General features: G+C 35.8%; 1 protein-coding gene across 1 annotated transcript in view; it reads right to left on the reverse strand.

The window, feature by feature from the left end:
• CENPC (centromere protein C) overlaps positions 1–18023 on the reverse strand; it is a 96294-nt gene that overhangs the window by 9488 nt on the left and 68783 nt on the right. Inside the window, exons 13-16 of the mRNA XM_080797041.1 lie at positions 14378–14437; positions 4689–4793; positions 3817–3945; positions 1603–1698 (exon numbers count right to left, since the gene is read on the reverse strand). Coding sequence (XP_080653167.1) covers positions 1603–1698; positions 3817–3945; positions 4689–4793; positions 14378–14437 — 390 coding nt within the window. The remainder of the gene's footprint in view (positions 1–1602; positions 1699–3816; positions 3946–4688; positions 4794–14377; positions 14438–18023) is intronic.

Consider the following 18023-nt stretch of genomic DNA (forward strand, 5'->3'; position numbering starts at 1 on the left):
TAGATATAAACCTGGCTTACAAAGACAGAAGTGATTAAGGTCATTTACTTGAGCTAGAATGGTAGAGGTCAAATTTTGTCTGTCTTACAAGTTGTGTGACCAGGCAAGTTACTTCTCTATGCCCCTGTTTTCTCTAAAATGGGACAATAATAGTTTATCTATGTTAGAGTTGTGAATATCAAATGAATAAATGTGTATAAAGTATTTAAAATACTGTCTGGCACAATTAATAAGCATTAGGTAAGTCTTAGCTATTAATAAAAAATGGCAGAATTATTATTATTTCTATTATAGCTCAGAGAACAAAATTAGCTAAGAAACAAGATTTCCACATCTTTATAAAGTTTAACATGGCCCACACTTAACAAATGTATCACCATAATAGATTATTTTGTGCTTGCTTGACTGATTATTAAACAGCAAGATTTTTATCAACTAAAGCCAGAGTACTTACTGTTGCTCACAAATCATTATCTTAATTTTGAATTCCCCTATTACTTATAAACCTTTCCAAATATATAGTTAATATATTCTTCTGCAATCAACTTCTGTTTCCTTGGGTATTTAGGAATGTTAGTAATCTCACAGATTATAGAATATAGAAAATATACAGACTCAAGAAACAGACAAAAAGTTATGAACTCCTGACAACACTGACAACTTTTCTAACCTGATACAATATAGCAATGTTTTTGGTTAAGAACGTTACACTAAAAATTTTCTGTACTTCTACCTCTGTTGCGAAATAAACAATCCGATTATAAAAATACTTAATACTACTTAAGATGTCAAATGGAACCTATTTCACAGCCAAAATTTTAATTGGGAATACCATTACTGCCTCTCTGGTTTGAACTATTTGTCCTCTGACTTAGGAGAAATTAGTCCTGAGTACTCACTGGCATAGTCAAAACAGCTAAAACATTTAAATATTCCTATATGTAAATATTGCCTATTGGTATATAGCTAAGTGTTCCCTATTTGCCCTTACCACACTATAGCTCATCTTTTGGAACCAATCATGGTCTCAGAGACAATGTATTTTTAATGCCTATTAGATACGACGGTAGGCCTCTAGGACCCCTCTGCTGGCCTTAAGGTTAACCATGGCATTTATGGCATGCCGATCAATGTCCTTGCTTGTCATCACTCTAAAGGTCTGATCTCCCAGGTACTATTTTTGGCATCCCATGGTGCAGAAGGCTATCTAAATCCTGTCCACAATCCCTGTCTCGATTCACAGTAAGGGTGTATTCTAGGATCTACCAGCTAAATTGCAACAACTACCCATAAAAAACTGCTGTTTCCATGTGTCATCTTGGTTAAAGAAGGCCTGGGCTCTACTGTGGGAGGCAACACTCCTGATGATAGCACCTGCACCCTAGAGGATAAATGCATTGTGCTATCTGTCCCTAGACATTGTTTGCTATCAGAGCTCCTCCAAAGTAGTCCTCAAAGGCTGCTTACTGGAATTAGATACTCTATGGATTTTGGCTCTAAAAGAGCTAGGAAGTAAAAGAGTAAGTAGATAGGGTAGTCATCAAGCCAGCAACCTGTCCTTACTAATTATTAAATTAAGCATTTTCATTGCCCCAATCTTACCCATGGGAATAATCTCTCTTGTTTCTGGGTCCTTTACCCTTGTTGGCTTCAATGGATCTCCCAGAGGTATACTCAGATTTACCATGAATTTATTCTCTGCAAAAGAAATACCACTGTAATAAAGCTACTTAAAATTCTTCCCAATTAAAAAGAAGTCTGGTATTAAATACAGCTATGAATAAGTTGGAAAAAAAAAAAAAAAGACTGCCACAGGCATAACAATCTCTTCCTATTTTCCTATTTATAAATGACCGCTCTGACAAACAAAAATTCAAAAACCACAATGATTTAATACAGAAGCAAACATACTAAACTTATTTTCTGCAAACCTGTTATGACAACTCTTGATACTCTTGCATCCTCAAGAAAGTTTAGAATATTCTCTCAGAGGGCGAGAAGTATAAAATACATTGCAGAAAAAAATTCATTAAAAATGTCAATTTTAGGGACGCCTGGGTGGCTCAGTTGGTTAAGCCGCTGCCTTCGGCTCAGGTCATGATCCCAGGGTCCTGGGATCGAGTCCCACATCGGGCTCCTTGCTCAGCAGGGAGCCTGCTTCTCTCGCTGCCTCTCTGCCTGTGTGTACTCTCTCTCTGACAAATAAATAAAATCTTAAAAAAAAAAAATGTCAATTTTAATCATAATTTGACATGGGAAAAGTTAACTTCAATGACAGGGTAATTTACTCATGAGGAAGTGTTTTATATTATGCTATTAATGATTTTTTTTAAAAAAGCAAAAATCTGTTTATTTTCAGAATTTGGGGGAAAAGTGGACATTAAAAGTGAATTCAAGGGGGGCACCCAGGTGGCTCAGTGGGTTAAAACCTCTGCCTTCGGCTCAGGTCATGATCCCAGCGTCCTGAGATCGAGCCCCAAGTCAGGCTCTCTGCTCAGCAGGGAGCCTGCTTCCACCTCTCTCTCTGCCTGCCTCTCTGCCTGCTTGTGATCTCTGCCTGTCAAATAAATGAATAAAATCTTTTAAAAAAATTAAAATATTAAAAAATAAATAAATTTTTTTAAAAAGTGAATTCAAAACAATAGAAAAAGAAAACACAATACTCCAAAACCGATAGGATGCAGCAAAAGCAGATGTTAAGAGTGAAATTTATGTTATAAACATTTGTATTAAGAAATAAAGTTCAAAGAAACAACTTAACATTATACAAGAACTAGAAAAAGACTTAGCTGAAATTTAGTAGAGGAAGGAAGTAACAAAGAAAAATCAGAAATAAATAATATAGAGACAAGAAGAAACACTAACATAACATTCAAAGTAATGAGCAGTTTTACCATTTGATTTCTTATTTGGCCCAATGCTTGTCTGTGCAGTAGTGTATTGTTTAATATTTACATACTAAATATTTAATAGTTTACACTGTAGATTTTCCAGCTTTTATTGTTGATCTTTAGTTTTGTACCACTGTGGTTGGAAAATACACTTGGTATGATTTCAGTCTTTTTAAATTTGCAGTATTTGTTATGTCTCTTTTTATGTGGTTTAACCAGGGGATTCTTCTGTGTGTATTTGAAGAAATGTGTATTCTATTTTTCTTGGATGGAATGTTTTGGTTTTTTTTTTTTTTAAGATTTTATTTATTTGACAGACAGAGATCACAAGTAGGCAGAGAGGCAGGCAGAGAGAGAGGAGGAATCAGGCTCCCTGCTGAGCAGAGAGCCCAGTTCGGGGCTTGATCCCAGGACCCTGGGATCATGACCTGAGCCGAGGGCAGAGGCTTTAACCCACTGAGCCACCCAGGTGCCCTTTGGATGGAATGTTTTATATATATTTTTGGAACCATGTATTCTGAAGCATGTTTTGAGTTCAAAATGTTCTTGTTGAAAAAAAAAAGTAACTTTCACTGAGGGTACTTATTTAAAATAAAGCATATCAGAAGGGAGGTGTGTGGAAGGGTGGGTGAAGTAGGTGAAGGGGACTGAGTATACTTATCATGATGAGTACTGAGTAATGATGTTCAGAATTGTTGAATTACTATATTGTACACCTGAAACTAACAGAACACTGTATGTTAACTACACTGGAATTAAAATTAAAAAAACTTAATAAAAAAATAAAGAAAAAAAAATGAATTCACCCTAAAGTATTACATCTAACATTTTTACAAATAAATAACAGAATTTGTAAAGAGCTACTTCTCAGAGCACTATTATTTAAAATAAAATCTAAAGGTTACTTTCAGGAATAAGTTCATACTTCTTTCCTCATTATCAAGACAGATCCTTTTCCTAGCAACCATTTTATTGACTTTTCCAATGTTTCCTTTTGACTTCCTTTTAGATGATACTGTGTCTGGGGACAGTATTCCACCAATCACAAATCCTCCTGAAAGTTAATGACAAAAAAGATAAATATCATATCTGAGAAAGTAAAAATATTGAACCAAAATTTAAATTACTATAGCATATTTTCTTTCAGACTACCAAATAATATATTACTATTATACTTTACAGTTAGTAACTCAAACAACACAAATACCAACCAATTTCACTTATGTTTCTACCACCTTAAATCCAGATGCACTAATGAAACATGATAGAATGATCTCTGTTGCTTGAAATCAAGTCAGTTTGTAAAACAACACAAAAGCCAGCAATGAAATATTTATAATAATTCACATGTGAGTTTAGTTCTTTGACTTAGATATATCCATCACAGAAAGGAAATAATTTTCTGGCCCACTGTCTACATTTCTATAGAGAAATATGATGAGCAAACGGGATGAGAATAGTAAAAGGGAATACTTAATCTTTGCCACTTACTATTTTCTCATGTTCTGATCTAATGACTTATTTCTTGCAATTAAAAACCTTGTTAATAGTATAGAATAAAAATACTCTCAAGCCACAAACTCACCTCAAACTGCTATCAAAGAGAGAAAAAGATAAGCATTTCCATAGTAATCAGATAGATCTGTACTTGAATCTATTCTGGCCTCATTTTTGGAGGATGATGATAAAATGAGGTAATTTATGTACATATGTAAAATAGTGCTTTGCACATAATATACATAAACTGTTGCATCCTAATTATTATTTGTCAGATAGTAAAGTGTAAACTGGAATTACCTGATGGCCTTCCATGATAATCTATTCGCTCTCCCCGCCAATATTCCAAAGGTTTCAATCGTGTTCTCTTGGTCCTGCGAACATTTGGTGTGTTGGAAGGCAATACTGTAAAAAGACATCACACAAAAAGGTACACACATAAATGTTTAATTGGATGGTCTTTGTAGTGGAAAGACTGATATTACCCTCTAGAACACTAATGTTTCCAGACAAAACAGTAGGAAAAAATTTTACAATATATTTGTGCTAATAGTTAAAGAAATATCAATGAAAAAATAAGTTGCTAGATTGGCAAAGATTAAAAAACTTGATGACACCCAGGGTGAATGACGTTAAAGAAACTTAAACATACTGTAAATAGAAATGTAAACTGATTGAAAGCAACTTAGCCTGATTTAGAATTTAACTTATATAAAATGAATCTGCAAAAATATTCATAAAAAGAGGCAAAGCTAGAGGTGGTCCAAGACAGTAACATAGGGAAGACCCTAAGCGCTCAAAACTTCCATGGACATACTAAACCTGCACCTAAATATAGACCAATTTCTTCTGAAGAAATGAAAACCGACTGAAGAACTTCTCAACAAAGGACAGAGGGACCAAGGAGAAAAAGGGAGGAGAGACAAGACACAGTAGTATCTGAAACTCCACCCCATCTGATGACCTGCAGAAGGATGTCACTGAGAGGTGCACAGACTCACCTGCCCTGAGGCACAAAACAAACAAACAAACAAACAAAATACCAGTGGTTTAAAGGGTAACTAGACAGTAACTGAAGAAAATCCATTTTCTAACCTTAGAGCATCTGTCAAAAAGAGGCACAGCTACTGGAACTCTCTTCAGGTCAACAGGTACTGGCAAGCACCAATGTTTACATTCCTTCACCTTGATAATGCAGATAGGATCAAAATTCAGGTGCTCTAGCTGGCCTGCTAGGGCTACCATAGCCAGACCCAGGACCCAAGCTCCAACCATCCCCATAGGGTAGCACCCCATCTGCTTTGCCTCATCACACCAGGGTGACCACAGCCCAAGCACACTCCAGGTCTAGCTGGCCACCCAAAACCACCAAAACACAGAGTCTACATAGGGGATATTCTTAAACAAGTCCACTTCTTCAAGACCAAGAACGGTAACTGTCCAATTTATTCATAGATACAAATAGAACATTACACAAAATAAGGAGACATGTTCATGCTCATGTTCCAAATGAAAGAGTAAGATAAAACTCAACAACAACAACAACAAAAAAACCCTAAACAAAACACAAGTAAACAATCCACCTGAAAGAGAGTTCAAAGTAATGATCATAAAAATGCTCACCAAACTTGACAGAAGAATGGATGAACTCAGTGAGAACTTCAATAAAGAGATAAAAAAATATAAAAAAGAACCAGGGGCGCCTGGGTGGCTCAGTGGGTTAAGCCTCTGCCTTCAGCTCAGGTCATGATCCCAGACTCCTGGGATCGAGCCCCACATCGGGATCTCTGCTCAGCAGGGAGCCTGCTTCCCCCCCCTCGCTCTCTGTGTGCTGCCCTGCCTACTTGTGATCCCTCTCTCTGTCAAATAAATAAAATATTAAAAAAAAAAAAAAAAAGAACCAGAGCTAAACAATACAAAACTGAAAGGAAAAACAGACTATAGGAATTGACAGCAAAGTAGAGGATATAAAGAATGGATCAGTGAGATGGGTAGTAAAAAAGCACCTAAGTTGAAAAGCAAAAAGAAAAAAAAAATTTTTAAATGAGGATAGGTTAAGGGAACCCTGGGACAATATCCAGTGTAATACCAGTAGTACTAACAGGGGCTGAAGAAGAAGAAGAAGAAAACAGAGATAGAAGGGCAGAAAGCTGAAGAAATAATAACTGAAAACTTCCCTAGTTTGGGAAAGGAAACAGACATCCAAGTTCAGGAAGAACAGAGAGCAAGGAGATCCCAATGAGGTCCACACCAACACACATAATAATTAAAATACCAAAAGTTAAGATAAAGCAGAAATCTTTTTTAAAAGCAGCAAGAGAAAAGCAGATAGTTATGTACAAGGGAAAAACCATAAAGATATCAACTGATATGGGGCAGCTGGGTGGCTCAGTGGGTTAAGCCTCTGCCTGCAGCTCAGGTCATGATCTCAGGGTCCTGGGATCGAGCCCCGCATCGGGCTCTCTGCTCAGAAGGCAGCCTGCTTCCCCCTCTCTCTCTGCCTGCCTCTCTGCCTACTTATGATCTCTGTCAAATAAATACATAAAATCTTTACCAAAAAAAAAAGGGGGGGGTAATCAACTGATTTTTTGGCAGAAACTTTGCATGCCAGAAGAGAGAAACAGGATATATTCAAGGTCCTGAAAGGAAAAATAAAACAAAAAACAAAACAAAATCAAGAATGCTCTTCCAGGGAAGGTTATCATTCAAAACTGAAGGAGAGATATGAATTTCCCAAACAAGTTAAATTAGTTCATCACCACTAAACCAGCCTTACAAGAAATATTAAAAGAATTCCTTTAGGCAGAAAAGAAAAGGCTATAACTAGAAGAAAATTAGGAAAGGAAAATTTTCACTGGTAAAAGCAAACATATGAAAAACATAGTACAACAATCATTTATAAAGCTAGTATGAAGGTTAAAAGATACAAATAGTAAAATCAATTATATCTAGAAAAATTATCTCTGGGATTCACAAATAAAGATGTAAAATTTTACATCATATACATAAAACATGGATGGGGGAGCAAAAACATAGTGCTTTTAAAATGTGTTGGAACCTACCCAACCATCAACTTTAAATAGATTCCTATATACACAGAATGTTATATATGAACCTCATGTTAATACCATAAGTAAAAACCCTGTAATGGAAACACAAAACAAAACAAAAAAAGAGAGAGAGAGAGAGAGAGAGAAAAGATTAAAAGCATAACATTAAAGAAAGTCATCAAATCAAGAGAGCAAAAAGAAAAAAAGAAAGAAACAGAGAACACTACAAAAGCAACTAGAAAACAATGAAAAAAATCACAGTAAGTACATACCTATCGATAATTGCTTTAAATGTAAATGGACTGAATGCTCTAATAAAAAAACACAGGGTGAGTGAATGGATAAAAAATTAGACCCATCAACATGTTGTCTACAATAAACTCATTTCATATCTAACAATACATACAAACTGAAGTTAGGACCAAAAAAGAGTCCATGCAAATGGAGGTGAAAAAAAAAGCTAGGGTAGCAATAACTACATCAAACAAAAAAAACCTTTAAAATAAAGACTACAAGAGACAAAGAAGGGAATTACATAATTATGCAGGATTAATCCAACAAGAGGATTTAACAGTTGTAAGTAATATGAATCCAACACAGGAACACTTAAATATATAAAGTAAAATCTAACAGACACAAAGGGAGAAACTGACAGTAGTAAAACAGCAGTAGACTTCAGGGGTGCCTGGGTGGCTCACTGAGTTAAGCATCTGTCTTTGGCTCAGATCATGATCACAGAGTCCTTGGATCAAGCCCCATGTCAGGCTCCCTACTCAGTGGGGAGTCTGCTTCTCCCTCACTCTGCCCCTTCTCCTACCTGTGTGTGCACTCTCTAATAAAGAAATAAAGAAATCTTCACAGATGACATGATACTCTATGTGGAAAATGCAAAAGATTCCACCACAAAATTGCCAGAATTCATACAGGAATTCAGGAAAGTAGTACGATATAAAATCAATGCACAGAAATCAGTTCCATTTCTATTCACTAACAATGAGACAGAAGAAGGAGAAATTAAAGAGTTGATCCTATTTACAACTGCACCAAAAACCATCAGATACCTAGTAATAAATCTAACCAAAGAAGCAAAGGATCTGTACTCAGAAAACTATAGAACACTCATGAAAGAAAATGAGGAAAACATAAAGTAATGGAAAAACATTCTATACTCATGGATCGGAACAAATATTGTGAAAATGTCTATACTACCTAGAGCAATCTACACATTCAATGCAATTCCTATCGATATACCATCAACTTTTATCACAGAACTGGAAATCATTCTCAAATTTGTATAGAACCACAAAAGACCCCAAATAGCCAATGGAATCTTGAAAAAGAAAACCAAAGCTAGCAGTATCACAATTCCAGACTTCAAGCTCTATTACAAACTTCTAATCATTAAGACAGTATGGTACCGGCACAAAAAAGACATATAGATCAATAGAACAGAAGAAAGAACCTGGAAATGGACCCTCAACTCAACAATCAACTAATCTTCAACAAAGCAGTAAAGAATATCTGATGGAAAAAAAGTCTCTTCAACAAATGGTGTTGGGAAAACTGGACAGCCACAGGCAGAAGTCTAAAACTGGACTATTCTCTTATACCATACACAAAACAAACTTCAAAACAGATGAAAGACCAACATGTGAGATAGGAATCTAATAAAATCCTAGAGGAGAACACAGGCAGCAACCTCTGTGACCTCAGCTACATCAACTTCTTGCTAGATACATCTCCGAAGGCAAGGGAACCAAAGGTAAAAACGAACTACTGGGACTTCATTAAGATAAAAAGCTTTTGGGGATGCCTGTGTGGCTAAGTCAGTTGGGTGGCTGCCTTTGGCTCAGGTCATGATCCCAGCGTCCTGGGATCAAGTCCGGCATCAGGCTCCTTGCTCAGCGGGGAGCCTGCTTCTCCCTCTGCCTCTGCCTGCCACTCTACTCTGTCTGCCTGTGCTCACTCTGAGAAATAAATAAATAAAATCTTAAAAAAAAAAAAAAGATGAAAAGCTTTTGGATAGCAAAGGAACAGCTGACAAAACCAAAAGACAACCAACAGATTGGGAGAAGATATTTGCAAATGACATATCAGATAAAGGGCTAATATCTAAAATCTATAAAAACTTACCAAACTCAACACCTAAAGAACAAATAATCCAGTCAAGAAATGGGCAGAAGACATGAACAGACACTTCTCCAAAGAAGACATCCATATAGCCAACAGACACATGAAAAAATGCTCAACATCACTCAGCATCAGGGAAATACAAATAAAAACTACAATGATATACCACCTCACACCAGTCAGAATGGCTAAAATTAGTAAGTCAGGAAATGACATGTTGGCAAGGATGTGGGGAAAGGGGAACTCTCTTACACCGCTGGGAATGCAAGATGATGCAGCCACTCTGGAAAACAGGATGGAGGTTCCTCAAAAAGTTAAAAATAAGAGCTACCTTACAATCCAGCAATTATACTACTAGGTATTTACCCAAAGGACACAAACGTATTGATCCAAAGGCCACATGTACACCAATGTTTATAGTAGCAATGTCCATAATAGCCAAACTATGGAAAGAGCCTAGATGTCCATCAACAGAGGAATGGATAAAGAAAATGTGGTAGGTATATATAACAGAATATTACTCAGCAAGCAAAAAACCGAAATCTTGCCTCTTGCAACAACGTAGATGGAACTAGAGGATATTACGCTAAGCAAATTAAGTTAATCAGAAAAAGACAATTATATGATTTTACTCATGTGTGGAATTTAAGAAACAAAACAAGATTCATAGGAGAAAGGAGGGGAAAAATAAAACAAGACAAAATCAAAGAGACAGATAAACCATAAGAGACTCTCAATCATAGGAAACAAACTGAGGGTTGTTGGGGTTGGGGGGGGACAGGGAAACGGGTGATGGGCATTAAGGATGGTGATGGAATGAGCACTGGGTATTATATAAGACTGAGGAATCAATGACCTCTACCTTTGAAACCAATAATACATTATATGTTAACTGAATTTAAATAAAAAAATTTTTTAAAAAGACTAATGAATCACTGAACTCTACCTCTGAAACTAATAAAACATTCTATGTTAATTAATTCAATTTAAATACAATTAAAAAATAAAGAAAACAAGTATTTTTTTTAAAAAGCAGCAGCAGAAAAAAAAGCAGTATTAATAAACTGAAACTCTCATAATCATTACAATTTTGGTTGTAAAATACTTTGGTTGTTAAAATTTACCATAACCATCTAGCTAATTTTCTGTTGGAAATATTTCTCCTGAATTCTCAATAGCTAGTTTTTGGAGTCAAACTTACATACTAACTTTATTATGAACTAATTTTGAAACATCCCAGAAGTTACAGCCACTCAACCTCTCTAATGTAAACTGTAGTTTCCTCCATCTGCCTAATAAAATAAATAACAGATAAATCACAGAACCTACCTTATGGAGTTTTGTGAGATGTAACTTAATACAATGGTGTAAAATGCCTGACATATAGCAATTCACTGAACATTAGCTATTACTGTTTTTTTTAACTTTATTTACTTACTAATTTATTTAAGTAGTCTCTACACCCAACATGGGGCTCAAATTCATGACCCCAAGAGCAAGAGTAACATGTTCTTCTGACTGAGCCAGCCAGGCATCCTGCTATTACTGTTTTTTAAAAAAATGGGAAAAGCTGTATTTATAAGAACATTCATGGTAGTACTATTTATATTTAGAAAACAAAAACCAAACTGAACACCATCTAAATGCTCCACAATAGAAAATTTATAAATCAGGGTAGTTATGTATGCATGTGTTTATGTGTATACACATAGATCCACTAATTTTATCTGAACAATGCAAAGTTCTATACGCTAAGATGACTTTGTTGGCTATATAATCTAATTCCTATGCTTTTACCTACTTTGCTTGCTAGAAGTTTCCAATTCTGAAAGTAGTTTATTAAAATCTCCCAGTCTAACTATACTGTTTAAGTAAAAATTGGTTTGTTTTTTTTTTTAACTTTTTTCTTTATACATTTTATTTGGTAAGTTGTTTGGTGCATAAGCATTTCTGATTTTTCTACCTTCTTCATTCATTTTTTATCATTACATGTCCTTCTTTATTCTATTGTACTATTTAACCAAATCTGAGAGTCCCTACCTTATTAGAGGAATTCAATCCATTATTTAGTGTAACAAGTACCATGTTTCTTATTATTCCTTCCATCTTACTTTATATTTAACTAGTTATTTTGCATTAATGCTTCTTTCTCATTTTTACTGATTTGAGCAAATGACCATATCTTTTTTCTCCCCTCCCTTGGTCATTTTAAAGTTTTACTGTGCTTTTTTCCCTCTAATATTGGTCCCCTTCCCATTCTTGGCACTCAAAAATCAAATTCTCATTTCTCCATGATTATGTTAAAAAGTATAACCCTTACCAACATATGCTATCTTCTCCTTTTCTCATTCAGTAAGATAAAACATTTAGACTACTTTTAGTACTGCTCTTCTGCCCCTATTCTCTTCCTTACCACATAAAGTTTTAATTAAAAATAGTATGGATTTCAAAGTATTATTATAAAAGTCATTATTTAGCACTAATAAATCCCCATTCACATTAACATTACGTATCAGCAATGAATGATTCACATCCTTGTGTAATAATTCCCTCCCCTAAGATGTGGGAACTGTGACTTTCTTCTCATCTGCAGAATATGGCAATAGTGACAGGGAATCACTCTGATTACATTATGATTATATATGTGACAATATATGATATCATACATATAAGACACCACCGAGCAGAAGCAGAAATTCTGCCTTGCTGACTCTGAAGAACCGAGGTGCCATACTATGAAGGGGCCTATGGAAAGGGTCATGTGGCAAGAGCTGCAGGTAGTCTTTAGAAGCTGAAAGTAACGGCCCATGGCTGAGAGCCTGCAAAAAAAACAGGTGCCTCAGCCCCAGTTTCAAGGAACTGAAATCTAACAACCACATGAGCTTGGAATAGGACCTCAAACCTCAGTTGAGACCACAACCCAGGCTGACACTTGACTGCAGCCTGACTCCTAAACAGAGGACCCAGCTAATCTGCGTCTGGGCTTCTGACCAAAAGAAAATATGGATAATAAATAAATGTGTGTTGTCTAAGCCACTAAACTGTGGTAATTTGGTACACAGCAACAGAAAACAAATAAACATTATTTAAATTTAAGCACATATATTACAAGAATTATTCCTCACCACTGTTTCCTTTCTTTGGAGTCATTTTTTATTTATATACTTAGTTAAAATACAAGAGTATTTTATCAGTGGATTTAGAGTCAACTCAATCTTTCCATTATCTGCAAAGTAAATTCACTTATCAGAAAGGAAAATATCTTGGCTAGGTGTAAGATTACTAGATTGTAATATATTTCTTAAAATAGGCTATAGATGTTATTTTATTCTTCCAATGTTATATAGATCAACAGTCCTCATCATTTTTTCTCCCTTATATATATATTTTTCTGTCTAGAAGCTTCCTATAGTCTTGAAATTTAGGAATTTTGTTCATTGATGTCTAGAAGTGTATGTATTTCAATCATTTTGACTGGCATTTGGCAAACTCGTTCAAATTGCAGATTTAAGCCATCTTTAATTCAGGCAAGTTTTCTTTAACATACTTCTTTTAACCCTTTTCCTTCCTCCACCTGTTTTTCTTTTCTGGAAATCCTATTGTTTTCAAGTTTTCTCAGCTGTCTCCATATTATTTCTACCTTTTTTCCTCATGCATTCCATCTTTTCATATTTTGTCTCTGATAAATTTCTTCCAAGTCAACACCAGTTACTAATTCAGCTCTCAGCAACAGTGACTACCCTTTAGTTTCACTTCATCTACTTTTTTTTTTTTAAGATTTTATTTATTTAACAGACAGATCACAAGTAGGCAGAGAGACAGGCAGAGAGAGAGGGAAGCAGGCTCCCCCCTGAGCAGACAGCCCAATGCGGGGCTTGATCCCAGGACTCTGGGACCATGACCTGAGCCGAAAGCAGAGGCTTTAACCCACTGAGCCACCCAGGCGCCCCCATCTACTGACTTTTTAAATTTAAAAAAAAATTGAGTTTTTCAGTCCCAGAAAGTTTTCTATGCTATAATGGAATCTCTGAAAATCCTCATATTTCTTTTATTGTTGAAACCATTATGCATCTACTAACAAAAATTCTAGCTCACAAGCAGTTGTCTACTTTCTTAGGCACGATACTTGATTTTCCTCTCTCTAGCTGCTAAAGCCCTTGCTCAGAAACATTTTTATCTCTGTTTGCCTACTCCTGACTAGTTATCATTCCAATTTTCAGTCCAATTTTCAAAAAAGTATTAAACACTAAGAGGCAGAATAGTCTTCACATGAGCCCACAAAATATTGACAAAATGTGAGTTTTTGGTTGAAGCAATTTGAGGAAGCTTCAATTCTAGTGGTTTCCTTTGGTACAAGTGCAAGAGGTCTCATGAATCCTGACTGGCAAATATATCATGGGGAACTGAAGAATTTTAATCCTCCATGGCCTCTCCATGGGTTCCCCAGCTCCCACCTTTGCCTACCTATGCCAGCTACTGCTTTGTTTGCAAATGAGCTGGATAAAAGTGGGAGTTGTCAAATGTCATCTACCTAGCAGTTATTATTTACAGAATTCTCCACCCTAACTTCTTAGCCTGGGCAAAATCATGTTCCTTAATATGGGGCAAAGAGTGAGAGGGACACAAGATTTAATAAAGATCATCATTGGCCTATGATGACTTATTGTGAAATTCATAAAAACTAAACAAATAGTTTCAATTTATCTGCCAGTTGATCCAAATACTTCCTCTCTGTGTGAGAAGAATTAAGACCCATTTAGTAACAGAGGTTTTATAATATGAAGATATTAAAAGACAGAAATAACTTACCTAACTTGTGATGTATTTTATCCTCTGGTATCACTGTAGATATTTTTACTCTTGAGTCACCTGCAAAATGCAAATGATAATCTCATGAGCAAAGGCTGCTAATTCCATGTTGAATTAAACTGTGTTAGTTGTCAATTTCAATATAAGTATTTTAATTAAATTTAACTTGACAATCATATTATTACTTCTTTTACTTTTTACTGCTGAGGAATAAAGACAAATGAAAAACAGTGTAACATTTTTCTAGATTTTGCTACAATGTATATGTCTAAAGAGCCTAACAATTAAACATAACAAAAAAGAAGTTTTCTAGACTTGAGGTAAAATAAGCGACTTAGTACATTAAAATGTAGGGTGTAATAAAGAACAATCAAATGCTAATAATGTAATATATGATCTTTCAAGCTCTAAAATAGTACAAGTATACTAAATTTAGCGGTGTGCCAATTAGGCCAGAATTTTCAACTTTAGTATTGAAATAGCATCTAAACATAGCTGCCATTAATTCTTTCTTTTCCTATGCACAAATGTCATTCCTTATCAAGAAGCAGAGTCTAATTCCCTTTTCTCTGAATTCCCTAATTCCCTGAATCTCTGCTGATCTTAATGACCTGTTTGACCAACAGAACACAGAAGAAATGACATTCTGGGACCTCAAAGGGTAAGTCCTAACAAGATATTCAAGTTCCACCTGGGTCTCTTAGAACTTCACTTTGGAGAAAGATACCTTATGTGAAATCTGACCACCCCAAGACTGCCATGCTGTGAGGAAACCCAAGCTAAGCACATGGAAAGAACATGCGGAGAAAAAAGATACATGTGGCCAGCCCTCAACTGTTCCAGCCACACCAGTTAAGTGCTAAGTATCTTTTTTGTTGTTGTTGTTAAAGACTTTTTTTAAGACTTTATTTATTTATTTGACAGACGGAGATCACAAGCAGGCAGAGAAGCAGGCAGAGAGAGAGGAGGAAGCAGGCTCCCCACTGAGCAGAGAGCCCTATGCAGGGCTCGATCCCAGGACCCTGGGATCATGACCTGAGCCGAAGGCAGAGACCTCAACCCACTGAGCCACCCAGGTGCCCCTAAGTGCTAAATATCTAAGTGAAAAAAGTCACCTTGGACTTCCAACCCAGTTGAGCTTTCAAATGACTCCAGGCCCAGCAGCTTGCATTTTAAGTATGAATGCATGAGAAAGCCCAAGTAAGAACTGCCCAACTAAGCCAAGTCAACCCAAGAACACTAAGAGATAAAAATCAATTGTTGTACTAAGCCACTAAGTTGTGTGTGTTTGTTATGGAGCAACATGTAAACAGGACACTTAATATTTATGAATGACCTAAAACTTTTGATACAATTTTATATGTAATATGCATTTCCTGAAAAACAAATCTAAGCTTTCATTATATTCTCAAATGAGTCCACGATACAAAAAGACTGTTTAAAATGACTGAACTGGGGCACCTGAGTGGTGGCAACCATTTAAGCGTCTGACTCTTGATTTCAGCTCAGGTCGTGATCTCTGGGTTATGAAATCGAGCCCCAAGTTGGGTACCATGCTGAGCATGGAACCAGCTTTAGATTTTCTCTCTCCCTCTCCCTTTGCCCTTCCCCATCCCACTCACAGATGCATGCACACACACTCTTAAAAAAAAAAAAAAAAGTTAAAATTAAATGACTGAATTAGTTACTTTATAAACTTGCTGGCTAAGAAGAAACTTTAGTTATCATAAAATCTAATTTCCCTGTCCAGAACTGGCAAATCTATAGAGATCTATAGAAAATAAAAGTAGATTAGTGGATGCCACAGGCTTAAAAGGTATGGAGAGGTGAGGGAATGAAAGGTGCCTGCTAAAGATAGAGAATACGGGGTTTCTTCTGGGGATGATAAAAACGTTCTAAAATTTACTGTGGTGATGGTTACATACCACTGAATTATATCCCATAAATGGGTAAATTTTATGGTATGTTGACTATCTCAATATACATCCTAATAAAGCTGTTACCAAAATAAATCTAATTTTCAGCAATCCCCACTGGAAAAAGTAGAAACTAGTCACTGAAAATTCTTAAATAGCAGTGAGCTGAGGGAAGCAGGTGATGGAATCAAAGAAGGAATGAAGCAAATAAGTAAATATACTGAGGACAGTCCACTGACAGAGCCTAGAAGTAACGATATCCCAGTAACAGTGAGCACACCAAGCACCCAGATCTGAGTTTCTAAATGCCATTCTCCACTAAAAAGAACCAGGTTCCCAAGGAGAAATAAGCGATTCCAGAGCTGAGACAAGGGAAGTAGGCCAGAACATCTTAAGCCCAAAAAAAAAAAAAAAAAAGAAGAGTATTCGAAAAATGACAGAAACGTAATCAAAGGACAAAAAGACCAGTTTGAAAGGATGCCTACCAACCAAATCTGATACAATTTGAGTATCAGAATAAATGAAAGAGATTACAACCATCAAATAAAATAGGAATCCAACAGCAGCCGATAATTATATAGATAAACAAATCAAGAGAAGCGATAAGAAAAACTATTTCTTACAGAATGCCACTAATTAAAGACAGGAATTAGGAAAACAGAACAGTACAATTTGGTATCATCATTAGTGGCTGATGATTTAGTGGGGGGTCTTCAAAAGATGCTAAGATTGGTGTGAAGGTTTGAAAAGAAATATGTTAGATAATAGCATCAGAATATCACACTGCAAAATACTTACCAATTATAAAAGAGAACAACCATATCTTTAGAGTAGAGATAATAACTTGAACAGGTGATCAAGAATAACATCAACAACAGGAGATGGGCAAACACTGTGTCTCCTAATGTGATGCACAAAGAACATAGCATCATGCCTGTACTACTTCTGTCACCTGTGCATGGCTGGCATCTGATCATGAGGAAACATCAAAAAGACTCAGGTAGAACGTCATTCTAAAGAATAAAAAGCTGTACTCTCAAAAAATGTAAAGCTCAGGAAAGTTAGAAAATGCCTGTTGAACTGTTCCTTGCTGAAGGAAACTTAACGGACATGAGAGTTAAATGCAATCTATGATCCTGAATTGGATCCTGAACCAGAACACTAATGGAACTGCTGGTGAAATCTGCAGGAATCAATGAAGGAATACTACTGTAATATTAATGTTGATTTCCTGACGTGGATGGTTAAAATGTGATTATGTTCTTGTCTTACATCATATCTGCATACATTTACACACAGTACTATGTCTGCAACTTCTTTTCAAATAGTACAGAAAAGACTAATAATGTCAAAGCAATCTTGAGAAAGAACAAAACTGGAGGTATCATAATACCAGACCAAGATATACTACAAAGCTGTAGTATCTCAAAACAGTATGATACTAGCACAAAAAGAGACACATAGATCAATGGAATAAAAGAGAGAACCCAGCTATAAATTCATGCTTATATAATCAATTAATCTATGACAAAGGAGGCAAGAATATACAACAGGGAAAGGACAGCATATTCAACCAATGGTGTTGGAAAAAATGGAGCGCTACATGCAAAAAAAATGTAACAGGACCACACTTTCTTACACTTTACACAAAAATAAACTCAAAATGGATTACCTAATTGAAAGTAAGACCTGAAACCATAAAACTCCTAGGAGAAAACAGAGGCAGTAAT

Source organism: Martes martes (genome assembly GCF_963455335.1).
Source record: "Martes martes genome assembly, chromosome: 2".
In the NCBI taxonomy this organism is placed as follows: domain Eukaryota; kingdom Metazoa; phylum Chordata; class Mammalia; order Carnivora; family Mustelidae; genus Martes; species Martes martes.